We start from the raw sequence: 16,051 nt of genomic DNA, 5'->3' as shown, positions 1-16,051 counted from the left end.
GTTCCCTTGAAGTCACTTAAACTTGCTAATTACTCAAACGCTCACAGCATCAAGAATTAGTCAGTCACCAATACAATGGGTTCGTACATTAAACAGACTACGGAGCTAAAACGGGAGCACATGCTCATTTTTCCAGTTAAAGTTGTGTGTGACTCAGATTAACACAACTAATGTCTCAGCAATAAAAGTAGAAATGCTCTCTGAGGTTTTACGCTGATACTGGAGCAGCCAGAAATGAGTGTGTGAGGTGGGGATAAGTAAGTGGCAGTACTCCCCTTATCCATAGAAGGCATGTACAATATGTCCGCCGTCATCTATTTATTTAAATATTTAGTCCATATTAAAATAACTCAAAACTGGAGTAATGCTACACATTTTGCCAGGTTGTGTCCTAATAATTTCCAACAATAATCCTTTATTTGGTGTCCTGTTATTATGCAGTCCTCCAGAATAATAAAAAAAAATGTGGCAAGAAGTCAGAGAATATCACTAAACTTCCAACTAATATTGTTCTTGTTTAACAATAAACATAAAAACTAGTAGAAACTAGAAACACACACCAGACTCTTGCGAGGACATCATAGACAGTGCACCCTGGGAAATGATTTTTCTGGGCCATTATAATGAATTGGACAGACAACCCAAACTCGACATCATCTGAGAAGTGCTAGAAGTTAAAAAGTAAAATTAAGAAGTGCTGGTACTTCAAGCACTGTGTAGAATTAGACTGTTTTGTTGTTTTTACTGTTTACTGAAATTACATTTTTTCTTCCCTCCCTCTAGGGGTCGCCACTTAAGTGTCCAACTAACAACATGACCTGGCGGTTACTCGAACCGCAACCCCCCGGCCCTCCGTTACAAGCCAAGTTCCCTTTCCACTTGGCCATGTGCTGCCCCGTTCACCGAAATCCAAAAACGGCTATAAAACTACAACCCAATGAATTATTCTACAAACTGAAATATACCCATACCAATATGCGAAAGTGAAAAATAATTGACCTTAACGTCCTGATTAACCTTTTGCCTCCAATCTTCTTAAGAAAGCGACTAGGGCTGAATATAAAAGTGGCCAACCACAGCTGCCAGAGGTGATTAGCAGCAGGCAGATGTGATCTGTAGATACAGTATATCCACATCACAAATCAGACATCGCTTTAATGCTCCCGTCAATTCAACACGCATTTAAGGGGAGAGTAACTTGACCTCGTGCAGCGTGTTAACAGGACACCAAATCATCCCCACTGGTCCCAGCCTCATTTGCATGGCCCGTGACGGTAGTCAGCGTGGCTGCATGTGCTGATAGTAAATTATACCTCCCCTTGTGGAAAGAACCCCAGGTAAAGGAAGTGGAGGCATTTCAATAATTCAAATGAACACTTGTTATGTTGAGGGGAGCAAACGCTTTTGTATTGATGACAGCAGTTGGTGTCACTTTCGCTCTTGTGAAAACACTTTATCATTTTACTGTCTAGTTGCCTTTGTTTCCCACATCATGGAGTGCGTGGATATCAGCATATTCTCGGGATTATCCTCATGGAGGATGATCCTTATTCATCTCACCGAGGAGACAGATAGCCAGTTTGGAGGAGAAGAGTTATATGAGGCCATTTGTGTCACAGGCGTAAAAACCTGCCCTTATCAGTAAATGTTTTATATGGACCTCAATTCATCTGTGATCCAACGTGTGTCAATATGTCCTGTTGGTTTTTCTTTTCCGCCTCCCTCCGTGTTTGAAGAAGCTTTGGGCAACGGCAAACAGCAAAGACCATATATGACAATATGATTTAACATCTTTACAGTTAATTACAGGAAATTTCCATTCAATCGCAGAGACGTTCCATTGCCCACACAGTGAAAGTCAAACATCCCCAACTGCGTTTATCATCATAACTGAAGGCCATCATTAACTGAGAAACGCCAAGCCATCTTTATCTGAGAGGAACCTCATCTACAGCGGCAGGTCAACATCCACAGCCTGTTGATGCACAGTAGCCATGGTAGGTGACAACAACAACAACAACAGCAGTCTGATTTAGTGACAGCAGATGGCTGACATAGTTTAACACTGTAGTGATAGCTGGCGTTGTGATAACTTGACAGTTTAAATGAGTTGCCTATGCTTCCCACAGGGTGTGTGCTGTGTTTGTGCTACTCATTAGTTTTTTTTGTTTTTTTTTGCTCAATCTCAATTCACTTTGCCCCGTTTGGTCTCATGTGTCTGGTTTCTAATGTGCCATGTCTATCATGATACACTAACTTGTTTTCTTTTTGGCATCGTGGTTTGTTTTGTTTCTGTGCTTTGGAAATTCTTTGAATGACAACATTTTTGGTATATTTATAATGTTATTTGAAAACAAAAAACTTGCAATGGAGTGAGTGCAGGTCACAAGAGCAAGAGCTGCGGGGTGACAACACTGACACAGTCTGACAGAGAGAGAAAGGAGTGGTACGTGTGGCAGCTCGAGTCTGTGGTCTCTCCTTACAAAGTAATTAACAGTACATTACTGGCACACATCCATTTAATCGTTGAACTCCCCGTGGAAAACCATGTATGTTAGGAGAAATCATTGAGAGGGAGGCTGATGTTGGAGCCGAGTGGGACAGTATGGATTATATACAGCCCCGAGTATTCCACGTCGGGTGGGACAGTTAATACCAGCTTGTGCAAAACACAGATCTCACGGGGGAAATAAGATAATAACCAGGTTGGTTAGAGGGGAAAAGTTGAACTGTTCAATTTCTTCCAATAGCTAAATTAAAAAAAATGACAGGTTTCAGAGTATAAAGTAATTGCCAATAAATCCTCTGTCCTGTTCCAGACTAAATGTGTAGTTTATTTGCTGACACTTGACATTATTTTTCTCCCCCCAAGAGTGAAAGTGTGTTTGGGGCAAGTGGCCGCCCGTGGATAAAACGCATCCAAAGCGTGCGTTTTCAGTGCGTGGACAGGGTGAAGTGGCTCGAATAGAGAGGGAGAGAGCGAGAGAGAGAAAGAGAGACAGGTGAGACATTTCCATAGCACAAAGCTACACGGTGTGTTATTTACCTTGTTGGAGTGATAATAGTCCAGCGAACTCAGACAACTTGGATCAGTCGGTAAGGAGCATGAACCCACATTTGCCGGAGGTGCAGGATAAAATCTCACATCCATCTCAGGTTGTGCGAGACTGAAGGCATGAAATCAAATTCAGCGTCTTTTTTGGCTCACTATTGTCTCAGCAAACACAACACCAAAAGCACGAGAATGAGAGACAGAGAGAGAGGAAAAAAAAAGAAGTGGGGGAGTTTGACTCGGCACACACTCTCCCTCACATCCGTTCACGGCCGAACTTCGGCACCAACTCTGCTGATGCGCAGTCCTCAGCGGAGCCCCGCACCGGGATGTTTAACGCTCAACTCACTTAGTCAAAACGCAGAGTGGAAATTTCATGGATACGCACGTGTTTGGCAAAACTATCCCTCTTGTTCCAGAACAAAACAAAAGCAAACCTCCAACTTAGATCCTTTCTTTTTAGAAATATAAATTCTTACAGCTGCGCCTCTGTTCTCCGTCTGCGCTCAGGACTCCATACAGGCTTTGTTATGGAGGTGCATATTCTTGCATTGGTTCCAGTACAGAAGTGGTTGGACTTCCCTCTGCCATGCGACCTCTGCCGATAATAAACGGGAAAGAGGAACGGAGGGAGAAGGGGGAGGGGAGATTGGTGGCTGCCTTGGCAACCGCTCTCCTTTCTGCAACTGCGCGCTTCTGATTAGCTGGAAATGTAGTAGTGTGCACGGCTGTGCATTATAAAGCGCACTCTGCTCCATCAGTGCTTCATAAAGGAATCCATTTGGGTTATTGTGCCAGGGAAGCATGCACAGAGGTTGCAAAGAATCTCTCTCTGTAGTTCCTTTTTGCAGTTTTTTTTTTTATGCGTTTTTATTTCCCATTTGCATCAGAACTTATTGTTAATGTCTTCACCTCATTATGCAAATCCAGTCTATAGTGTAAAGTAGAGCACACAGTTCACCCGGAGCTGTTTAGTCTACTATGGGTTTAATTAAAAAAAAGAACTCAACATATTTCTTCTTCTTTTTATGAAGTGAAGTATTACAGAGTTGTTGAAAAAACAAAAGTCAATATCATTGATCACAAGGTTGTTTATGCTTTCAATGGGGCTTTCATTTAAGTTTGTCATTATTATTATTATCATTATTGTTATTATTATTATTATTATTATCATAATAAAAAGACAGTGTCAGAAACACCAGACTATATAACACTAACTACACAATTAAAGCTGTAATATTGTAGTATTGTATAATACCCCACATTACAATGCAGTGAAGCACACAAACACACTCAAAAAATGAGCACTCACAAAAGTGAGTCTGTATATGCTCAAGGCCGACTATACAGGGAGGTTTAATCTTGTGTTGCCATACAGTTGCAAATGTGTGCAGAGAGAAGCCGAGGCTGTGAGAGCTGCTTCTGACAGCTCACTGAATGTGATGGATAGCACACCCTTGCCCTGTGATGTGCATGCACATTTGATGTTGAAATGGCCTATCCATGGGACCATTGTCTTTCAATCATGTCAAGGCAAAGTACAGAACAGAGCACATTTTCTGCTGCCTGGCGATATTACTTTGCCACAGTTTACAGCACATCTCTGCACCCTTGCCTGAACAGAAATGTCCTTTATTCTCCCGATGGTCTTCCGTTTAAAGGAGCTTAATTTAAACGAGTTCTTTTTGGGATGCTCCATTGTTTAAACTGTGATAATACAATATTTCCATCCCTCCTCAACGGTTTTGCAGGCAGGCTTTCATTAGGTGAACCTGAATGTGAATAAAGCAGTGCTGAGAACATTGAGAAGGGTACAATTGTTTTGTTTTTTTTACATAAACCGTGACAGCAGCATCTGCCCACAGCTGCAGCTCTTATGTTCCTAACCTTCAGTAATTTAAATAGCTGGTCGTTATTTCAGCAGGTCTATTATGTTACAGTGCAGCCCCTTTACAGTGTGGGCCTTCACCGGTAGGCACGTCCTGCCACTCTCCCCCGACACAGCTCACAGAGAGTTAACCACATGGCTCCATGCCATGGCTTCATGGGAATGGAATGTGGAGTGCTGTGTGTGCAGGGCTCCTTTCCCAGCATCCCTCACTGCCCAGGCGCATGCTAATGATCAGTATTATTGAAGCACAATTGATGGGCTAGCAACCAAACAAGAGAAACTAATTACTACTAAGGCTTTATTGTCCTTTAATTATGGAAGCTCTATGGCAATTAGTGCCACACAAAGATGCGGCCCTACTTTAATCTCAAATAAAATGTGATGCGGAAGAAAAAAATTTGGAAGATGAAAGGTAGATAAGATAATTTGGCTTTGGGTTTGTTATGCAGAAATGAAGGCTGATTCGTGTAAAGTGTGGGAGGACAAAAGAACTGCTGATGGTGCTGCTAATTTAAAACTGAAAATCACCTCAAAACAGAACTGGCACATGATATTTCCCTGACTTTGGATACCTAAATAAAAGACCAGTGCCGAATGATTTCCTCCCCCCAAGGTCACAGCAGAAAATAGACAAACCCAGTTTGTCAGTTTGTGTCATATGAAGATTTATAAAGCCATTACAATAAAGATCATTGACTTTGGAGAGACGCACACTAATTGTTTTACACCCACGTGAGGTTTATTTCGTATTACAGAGCAAAGTGAGCTGAGCAGTTATAGGAGCAAAGGAAGCGAAAGCAACTGTAAAGCTCATATAGAGAAGGTTCTATGCTCCCATGGCCTACACTGATTAATTCTCACAATCACATGGTGACTCTCTTAGGTCACAAAGAGAAAAAACACGTCGGAATCTGCCTCATAATCACTATTTTAATTCAGCCGCTTCAAACCTTTCATAGTTTTTAAAGCCATCGTGAAACATCGTTTGTCCTAATTCATGAGTCATATGTTACTAAAGCGGCTTCAAAATGATCATAGAGTAGTTACATGTGTCCATGAAAGTCTATATATGGAAGCCTATACAGTATGTGGGTTTGTGTGTGTGTTCTTGTATTTGTTACCTATTAAGGACCCTTTCTTGCATAAACACTGACCTTGTCAGGACCAGTAGTCTTAATGGAGACCAAATCCTGGTCCTAATGTGGCAGAAGTTGCTGGTTAACTGGTTATTGTGGTTAAAGTTAGGCATTAATTACAGGATAGTGATAAGGCGTTGGGTAGGCTGCGTGTGTGTACAGGACTGCAACTGGAGGGTAATTTCCTGGCAGAAAGTTTTAAGTATGGAAATTTGTACGTAACTGATATTTAAAGGGATTTTTCTTTTTGTTAAAAATAAGTTTATTTTCAGAATGCTTCTTTGTAAAAGTTGGCTTCCCTAAAGTGTTTCCGTTTGAACTCTTAAATTTTACATATCCATGGTTGGAATGAAAACGCTTTAAAATATAATCTACATATGTACATATGTACAATTTGAAATTTTAAAGATATGAAGAGTGTTTGTGTAGCTGAGTGAATCATTCTACGTGTTTGGCAAAATGCATTTTTTCCACTTTATTAACAAATTACCTCACCTACCATTTACATGAGCTATTTTATAAACTTCTGTCAAACCAGTTTTTATTCTCGATGTACAGATGAAACACCCACAGATGGACAGAACATCTAGCCTACTTTTACTCTGGCATTTTACATTATTCGATCTGCTCATGCAAACTGAATGCCCGAGGGTGACATTCGTGAAGTTCATGCAACTGAAAACATGACAATAAACTTAATTTGTCCACGTTGATCTCATACAACAAGGCCACGAAACATATTTCCCCCACATGAGTCATACGTCTGTGATTCACATCATATTTTACAATACACAGCGTGGGACAATAGAAAGACTGCAGCACTGCATTTGACTTCAAGTCACTGGTATCCTTGCATTAGTCAGCTATACAAGGAGGGGGGAAAAAACGACTCTCTGAGTTTGGTTTATTACTAATCACACACTTTGTTCTGTGCTGCATCCGTGTCTGTCTGGCAATAATGAGCAATACAGTGAATAACCACTCATTTGAGGAAAACTAGAAAATTATTTTGAGAGGAGTTTTTCACACAACACTACAGATCACTCATTTACTGAGAAAAACAACGTATTTATAGGAGTGTTTGCAATAGAATAGAATACATTTACTGTCATAGCACATTCACACTGGACAATTCAATTTAATGTAATCCCACCAGTGCGTCATCTGCTTATAATAAATAAAAGTGTCATTATGAAGTGGTAAACTGTAAAACACACAAACAGGGCAATGTTTTCCATTGCATGTTTCCTTGAAAACGAGCAGCATTTAGTACACTATTAACAATTATTATTTATTGGCAAAATGAAAACAGGCTTGCTGACCTTTGACCTCTGTGCCACGTTGCACTGACCCTGCCTGTTTGAGCAGGGCATGGGAACCCGCAGTGAGTCCTGAGTGTGTCAACAATTTGGTCCATGACCACAAACAGCAATAAAGATAATGTTTCTGGAATCATTCATTTACTGTTTGACAACAGACTGACTTGTAACTCTCCAGCTGTCGCAGAGTCATTACAAACCGCGGTGATACAGTAGGAGGCATAAGCCGTTCTCTTCCTCTGTCCAGATTCCTGGTTAATAGATGAAGCGATCCTATAAAGTCCTCGGTGCGGCTCTGCCGACAAGGAGGTCATGACCTAGTTTCCCCAGAGGTCAGCTCCCACACTCTGCCGCAGAACTTTAAGCCCCTGACATCTGAACCACTAAAAGATTATGTCCATATGGTGTGTGTGTTTTTATTTATTTATTTATCCCATACATGAAAAAGAAAGAATTCACCTTACGCACATGTGCACTTGCACAAATATGATGTGCGCACGAAGACACATGCTGGGATATCATATGCCTGACATCATGTCCTCATTGTGTCATCCACCTTGCAAATCACCCTGAAGCATAATTAAGGAAAATCACCACAGGGCTTACATGTATTGACTCTTGATTTGGTTAAAGAGATGTGTATACCTTTTCCCCTCCGTGTGAAGCACTGCAGGAAGACAGAGAAGCTCAGTGAAAAGGGGAGCAGACTTGTCAGTCTGACCACGTTTCATTTAGCACTTCATTTCAAGGAAATTCAAGAGACTCCTCTAATTGCCTATAGCATTTCAGCTCTCATTTGAGGAAGAATGTATTGCAGTGTGCAGGAGCTTTGCTCTGCATTTTCACATCATTAAAAAAGGCCAACATTTGCACTTCACTATTATGTCAAGTGAGTTAAAAGTTTTGTATTTATTTTTTTAACACTGTTTGTATTAAAACTAGAGACCGTTGTTTTGATTGCCAGTGTTTGTGATGGATAAACAAAAAAAAAGTCAGTGAGATTTATTTGAGTTTTTTTCTGTGTTAGTTTGGACAGTTTGTCTCATGCATGTTTTGTGCACATACAGGAAAACAGGGGCCTTTTCTTATCAATGAGGCACACGGCATCATTTGTCGGTGGAAATTGTCATTCAAGCGGAGGAGTCATACCCACATAGAAATTCAAGCATCCAATCATGGTCCCTTTCAGCCAAGCAATTAGGATTCTTTTTGAGTAGCTCAAATTATGGTTGTTTTTACCAAGTGAGAGGGGAAAAAAAGAGGAGATAAAATGGGCCTAATTTGAATGCAGGCATCTTTTTAATGTGACCTCACAGCTATAAAAAACATTAACTACATTTTTTTTTTCAATGACAGCAAATTTATGAAATTAATTTGGTCAAAAGTCAAAATAAAAAAAAAATAAAATAAAAAAAAAAAGATCATTTCTTTTCAGGAGCTGTTAACCTTCACAGGCGCGCAGTAAACAAATGCTAAAATCCTCTGTTTCTGCAGATCAGGTGACAGGATAGGAGAATCTCTGTGGCTATTTTCATTCCCTACTGAGATCAAGACATGCAGATTCTTAGTAATCTCTACCATGCACGGTGGTGAAACAATGCTTTTTCTTCTCATGTTGCTTCCACTGATTAAATGAAGCATACTTGATCTTTATCTAGGCTGAAGGATGATTCCTGCACTGGCCTCTATGAAAGGTCCTGTGGGCCGTGAAGCAAGAAGACGGACGCGGTACATTTATTTGAGACATCGCAATGATTAAGACGGCCTCCATTTTATTATTATTATATTATTATTTACTTATTTTTATTTGATTTCAAGTATCCTGGAAGTTGAAGCAGTATCTCACTGAAATATCATCTGCTATCACTGCACCCAGGATGTTGCTATCTTACTTACAAATATAAATAACATTATCAGTTGATTTTTTTGCTATAGAACATCAGTTGTCCAGTTATAACAAGTATGTCAGACAACTGTTCTTTGTGGTGTGGGGGAAGTTTACATTATCTCAGCAAACTAATCCAAGAGAGCTTCACGTTCATCACACATTAATCATTCCTGAAGTCTTCTCCTCTTGCAGTGTTAAAAGTGAAAAAAACTGACGTTTTACTCTAAATAAAAAAAACAAATATGTTCCTCAGAACTTCCTCCAAAGCCATGCAGCCAAAACACATGAGCACAATAAACATAAATGTAAACATAATGTGAAGCACATTTTTCCAGGGTTTCCATTTTCAAAACTAGTCACTTAGAAACATTTAACTGTCAGCTGCAGTCAGTGTTTAAGCAAACTACTCATGGCAATATTAGTTTACAGTCATGAGACCTGCCAGCAGGGCCGGCCCAAGACTTTATGGGGCAGAATTTGATTCTGGGCCACCCCTCCATCACCTCGGAGTAGCCAGTGCTTGATTAATTTGTGTTATTTGTAGTTGTTTTGTTTGTTTGTTTGTTTTTTACCTTAGAATGTAGTAAAATCACAAAAATGGCCTGGTATTCATTTGCACTTGAATGAAGCAGTAAGCGCGGTGCTACTGAACTTGGATTAAAACAACAGATGTGCATTAAAGAGTAATCTTCAACTCCAAAATAAAACCTAACAACTTAAGCTCTAAAGATATCTACAGTTTAGATGTTTTTTTTCTCCACACACTATAAGGTTTTATGATAGTTAATGAAAACTAACAAAAACTCAAATTGAGTTTAAAAAAAACAACAACAAAAACAACACATGAACTATAACAAAACTAAATTGTGTTTGCAAATCTAACTCAAACTGAAGCCAGAATGTGCTTAGTTTTGCGTCTTTGTAAATGTATTTCATACATAAGCCTTTTGGGTTCATAGGAAGTGAATTTATGTTTTCTCTGCCGGCAATTTTGAAAGGATTGTATTTAAGACAGCCTTTTTCATTCATAAGCAAATGTTTTCAATTTGTTGTTGTTTACAATGTGGGACATAAGGCTATGCAAGTTAAATATAACATTCATTATGTGGTTAATTGGGTTGAGTTGGTTCATCTAAGTGAATCCCTTTAGTCTAGGATTGTTTTATTATTTTCCTCAGATTAAGCTCTCTGAGACTCCTGGCTCACAAGTCTCATGGGGGTTATTTATTATTATTTATGTTGTTATGTTCATGTGTGTCCTTAGTCGGTTGGCTATTTGTTTTTTACTGCCTCCAACCTCAGCAGTATTATGCACATTTTGCACTTCAGGCTACTTTCTTGTACACTGTTATATTTGATCCAGGGATGTTTGTTCATTTGTCCTAATACATTTTTAAAATGGCATCGTTTGTCGGGGGGTTTATGACACACTTACTTGTTCAATCTTGCACCTGGCAAATACAAAAAGATATAAGAAAGCCCCGAATGAAAAGTAAAACTATGCATTTACAAAAATAACAAAAACTATCAAACTCTCTCTATAAATGAATTGAAACTAACTCGTTTTAAATTCTGTCTGCCAGCAACAACTGACTGAAGTATTAAGGTTTATGACAGGAAGTCGGTAGATTTGTCACGTTGTCCCTTTTTACAGGGACAAGCTTTTTGAAAGCGGCAAAGCAAAAGATCGTTTAGTTATTATTTTATTTGTATTATTAGTTAGTAATTTGATTGGACGAGAGACATCCATGAGGGTTGAGTATAACAGCACTGGGACTTTTAACTGTATCACACTGTTTCACAGGTGTTCATAATAATTATTAATTACACTGTTCTATCAGCCATCGCTGGTGTGCCTGGTTCACACTGGATGCGCGGCACAGATGAAAGTGTTCACACTGCACGCGTGAGACGCGCCTGCGTCTATTTTTAAGTTTCGAGATGACATGTGCAGTTCACAGCAATAATAGACAGTGAAAAAGATGGGTTTGATTACGATGATGATGTTCCACGAGGAATAATTCATAAAACTGAATCTAGCAACTGTAATAATGACATGTCCGTCTAATTTAGAGATACTTAAGTCTTACTTTAAGTCATAAACATACTGTGCTGGGAGGAGACACGTAAGCGAGGCGCCACAGGCGGTGAGAACGCGAAACACATACAGTCACTGCTGCATCTCAACACTCAGACACTCATTTTTTTCTCTGGTTGCGCGATTAATGGAAACATAAAACATAAATGTACTCAAATCGAAGTAGCAGACATAAACCTGTGTCGCGTGCAGGACATGCTTATTCTTTGTGTTGCAAAGCAACAGTCATTTTGTTAACGGAGCCATGTAAAGGTTGGTTAAAAGCACATTTATAACCGGTTAAAGCTTTAAATAGTAGTTTGTCGAACACTCGACGTCATGCTGTTGTATTGAATATCAGCACAGCTGTGATACCTGCAACTGCGTCATAGCATTTTTAAATGATATTATTGTGTTAAGGTGTCGACACGTCTAGGAATTTTCCTTTTAGTGAAATATTCCTTTGGTCTGAGAACTGTGGCAAAAGTAAAAAGCCACAACTAAAAGGCCACTGTAACTATTTCTTCTTTAGAACTGAAAACCGAGTGAGAGCGACTGACATAAATCTTTTGACCAGCAGGCATTGGAGAACAGAATGAAGTTTGAATGAGCTCACAACTCAAGGATATGTTGGTAATGCTTTTTCACCCTGGCATTAAAAAGGCACAAGTTGTATAATACTCTCACTGGGCAAATGGATTCATGTGGTAGGAATTCTCTGTGATTTATGAGACGTGTGTGAAAACGAAACATGTTTCATGGTCAAACTCCTTTGAAAACTTCGCTGCTCGTTCTCAGGCCTGTAATACACTGGACAAATTATTACAATTTTCCACTAAGTCAGCATCAGTGTCATTGTACGTGAAATAAAATCAAACAACTCGAGGTCCAGAGCAGTGCACGCTCCTCTTGTGCAGCGTGCTGACAGCTACTGTATTTTTGATACGGAGCCAATCTGGACTCCTCAGAGTTGATTTCTTGTTAATCTTTGCTCTTTGCTGGCATTAAACAGCCAGTTTTAGATTTAAATAAGATTGACCTATTGCATAGAGAGAGGAGTGCCTGAGTGCCTCACAATGGATGAGCACTCAAGCAGCATTGCATACAATGGAAAGCAGGTTGGTGAAGATAGTTTCTCATCAGATCCCTTGAGAGATTGAAGATTAGAGTTTTATCCACGCCACCTCACAAGATGAGGATTTTCTCCCCGAGACGTACAGAGTTGAGCCAAAGTGGATGTACTGTATGGGCCGCTGTGTTGGACATGACTGCCTGCATGAATAAAATATAGCAACTGCACATGGTGTTCAACAGTCTTTGGGAACAACAACATCCTTCTATAATTTCACTTAGGTCGTGTGTTCTCGTCAGCCTCAACCCTTCCTTCTTTCTCTGGACACAAACAAACACACACGGAGTCACATTTTCAAAGGTGAGAGAATGCAACATTGCCATTACCAGTAAACACAGAGGATGGAGGAGAGGGAAGAAAGGGAGGGGAGGGGAGGGGAGGGGAGAGCGATGGGATAAAATCCATCAGATTTGATGGCATGGTGATGTAGATAATGTTTTTTCCTTTCAGCTCAGAGACAAGAAGGCTGAACACGACCACTTTCCCTCGCTCACATTCTCTGTTTTGAATGAAAGGCAGCACGGAATACGGAGTTTGTGTTTCTAACATGTCTCTTTGTGCACAAACACTTTTCCCTTTTACCCATCAGAATGATTGCCTCACCATTATGTGATTCAGTGATAAAACACACACACTACTCTTAATCCCAGCAACACCACTCTATAGCTGAGGAGTCGGGTTTATAGTCACCAGGAACAAAAAAAAAAAAGAGGACATAATTAACCAGTTTCTCAACTGTTTGCACAAATACGACAGAAAATCCCCTCAAAAAACAGCTCAACGCTACGGTAATTTGCCGCACAGAAACATTGGAAAACAAATGCGTTCAGGAAATGTAGATGGGTTTTTAAGGTCTGAAAGCCACAGCTGCTTGGCAAGCAGGAGCTGGCTCCTTTTGTCTTTTATCTTCTTCTGTAATGTGCACAGGTGCTGCTTAATTCAATTGGAGAACGTTGCCATGGTTTTACATTAATATATTTCCATGTTACCATTACGACTGTTGTCATGGAGATGATAGGACCTATTTGAACTGAAAGCAGAGATGGTTTTCTCTCTCTCTCTCTCTCTCTCTCCCTCTCGTTCTCTCCCCTCATTTGGTTGCTCCATGTCAAGTCACATGGTATGCAGTCAAATTTAAAGCTTGACTTCCCCACTACACCCCCACCTTTTCCTTTTCCTTTTCCTTTTTCTTTTTTCTTTTTTCTTTACTGGTTCTAACTCAGTATTGCCGGAAGAGAAGATGCATTTGAACAGTACCTGCAGCACAGCCAACACGTTCACAAATAAAAACAGAGGTGCTCCCTCTCTGTCTCTGCACTGGCATGTACGAATCAAACCCAGTTTTCTCTTTCAAAACATTTGACACAAAAAAAATTATTTCCACTAATGTTCCCATTGACTTTTTTCCTTTACCTACAAACCCAGCGGTGACTGAATGTCTTTTGAATCCAGAGGAAAATGAATGGTCTAATCATGTACTCGCGGACGTATACATTTGGGCTTTACTTGGAAATGGAATTTGCTCAAAATCCAAACAACTATGTAACATGCAGACATTTTTTTTTGAACACGGCATATGCTACGAACATCTAATCGAGATTCGGTTATTCCAATTAAAATAATTGCACACTTTCATAAAATCAATACTGCTCCCTGGTACCATAATTGCTTCTTTCAATCAATTTGATGCATTTTCTAGAACAAAAGGCAAAGCAGGGGTATTCAATTTACTCAAGCATACAAAAGTTGATGGAATGCTTGTATTGGCTATTAAAGCATTGGTTGTTTTCTTTCTCCTTAAGAATGCCAGAGGAATATCTTCGGAGGCAAGTTCAAAGTCACCTTGTTATCTTTGGATTTTGTCTTCAAATCCACTGGAACTCATTATATCAGCAGGCACAAGAGGAGAAGCATATTAGTACTCACTGAAATGAGATGCAAAATGAATCACAATATGCAGCAAACTTTGTTGAAATCGACCTCAGTTTTTTTTTTATTTTTCTTCTAATAATAAATGTGTTTGTTTACGCACACACACACACACACACACACACACGCACGCACACACTCACACACACAATATATGTGCAGTGCTGCGTGGATGCAAACACGTTAAAGGTCCGAACAAAAGCATAAGAAACGATGAGAAACTGGGCTACTCTGACAGCTTTGATCCATCAGCAGACCATGATGCAGAGCAAGTCAAATGTGTCCTACTTTTCTTTGCATTAACTGAACTAGAATCAGTTTGTGAATTTTCACACATACAGTATTTGAGGCCGCGTCTCTCTTGCTACTGTTGCAAAATGAAAACACGCCAGAAATAGGTTAGGTTCGTTTTTTTTTCGTCCTCATACTCATGGACACACACACACACACACACACACACACACTCAGACTGTATAGACAGACACACAAACTAATGTCTAAGCCACAACCATTTTCTCTTTTTCGGCATTTTCTCTCTCTTTTTTTTGATAATGAAAAGTGTCTGATACAAACTGTGGACTTGCAGTGAAGCACCCAGCTTTTTCTGCTATTCTTATCCAAACACAAAGTGACAAGATGGTTACTCTCTCTGCACACTGACAGTTCATTCCAGACTAGGAAAAATGTCAAAAATGTTTAGTCACGGCTGAGTGGACTTAATTACCATCCTCTAAGCTGTCACAGAACTCAGTGCCACTAATGGTCCCGAGCTACAGATAAAATTCCATTTACAAGAATGTTGCAGCCACAAGATCTGATTTGGCCAATATGAAATATTTACTTTGATGTAATTAAAGTGACAATGCTTATCGCCCATTCGGGCCCGCAGAAAAGGCTGTTTAGATAAATATGAAAATAATTACTGTTGGCCTTTTCAGAACAAGATGAGATGTGAAATTTGTGTTTGGTGCATCGCCGGGTAATTGGACCACGATCATGATCACTGCTAATTTTTAAAATTGTAGGAATAAATAAAAACAGAGAAAATGGGATTACTAACAAGGTTATAAACCAAACAAGAATCTCAAAATGAACCAAAACACTTAACTTGATAATTGTTTGATTGATGTGATACATACATATACTGTACATATATATATGTATATATATATATATACATAGACATATACATATGTTAATATTATTTTAAAGATCTGTTGTACCCAATTTTAATTCACACCATAACGACATAAAACATTCAGACCTATAATTATGTTTGTTTACATCAGCACAGCTCCTGAAACAGGACTTACAGATTATCAGTGATCAATGAAACAAGGACAAAATCAATCTTCTTTGTTACGTTTCTGTTACGTTTCATTCCTGTAATCAGCGTGAACCGCTGCTCTGTCAGAAATTGAGTGGCGACATTGTCACTGATGGAAATGTGTGTGATTTAATTTATTAATGGAAACAGGGAAAGTCAATCAAACAGCATCAAAGGTTTATATCAGTCTCTGTACCCTTACAGGACCCTGAGCAGTATATGGCCGCTTCATCACCACGGATGCAAATGTGGACAGTATCACGGTACTCAAAAAAGAAAATGTGCTGGACAGATTTTGAA

The 16,051-nt window shown here is 39.5% G+C and overlaps 1 protein-coding gene across 5 annotated transcripts in view; it reads right to left on the bottom strand.

Annotated features, from left to right (window-relative positions):
* LOC122777182 (TOX high mobility group box family member 2-like) overlaps positions 1 to 16,051 on the bottom strand; it is an 86,634-nt gene that overhangs the window by 68,218 nt on the left and 2,365 nt on the right. For 2 of the 5 annotated variants that reach the window (XM_044038231.1, XM_044038232.1), the window contains exon 1: positions 3,047 to 3,678. The exons of 1 other annotated variant lie outside the window; for it this stretch is intronic. In XM_044038231.1, the coding sequence (XP_043894166.1) occupies positions 3,047 to 3,151 (105 nt within the window). In that variant the 5' untranslated portion in view covers positions 3,152 to 3,678. Of the gene's footprint in view, positions 1 to 3,046; positions 3,679 to 16,051 lie in introns of those variants that run through there. 2 more of the 5 variants (XM_044038233.1, XM_044038235.1) reach the window with 1 other exon arrangement.

Source organism: Solea senegalensis, linkage group LG11 (genome assembly GCF_019176455.1).
Source record: "Solea senegalensis isolate Sse05_10M linkage group LG11, IFAPA_SoseM_1, whole genome shotgun sequence".
Taxonomy (NCBI): Eukaryota; Metazoa; Chordata; class Actinopteri; order Pleuronectiformes; family Soleidae; genus Solea; species Solea senegalensis.
This window is presented reverse-complemented; position numbering and strand designations above follow the sequence as displayed.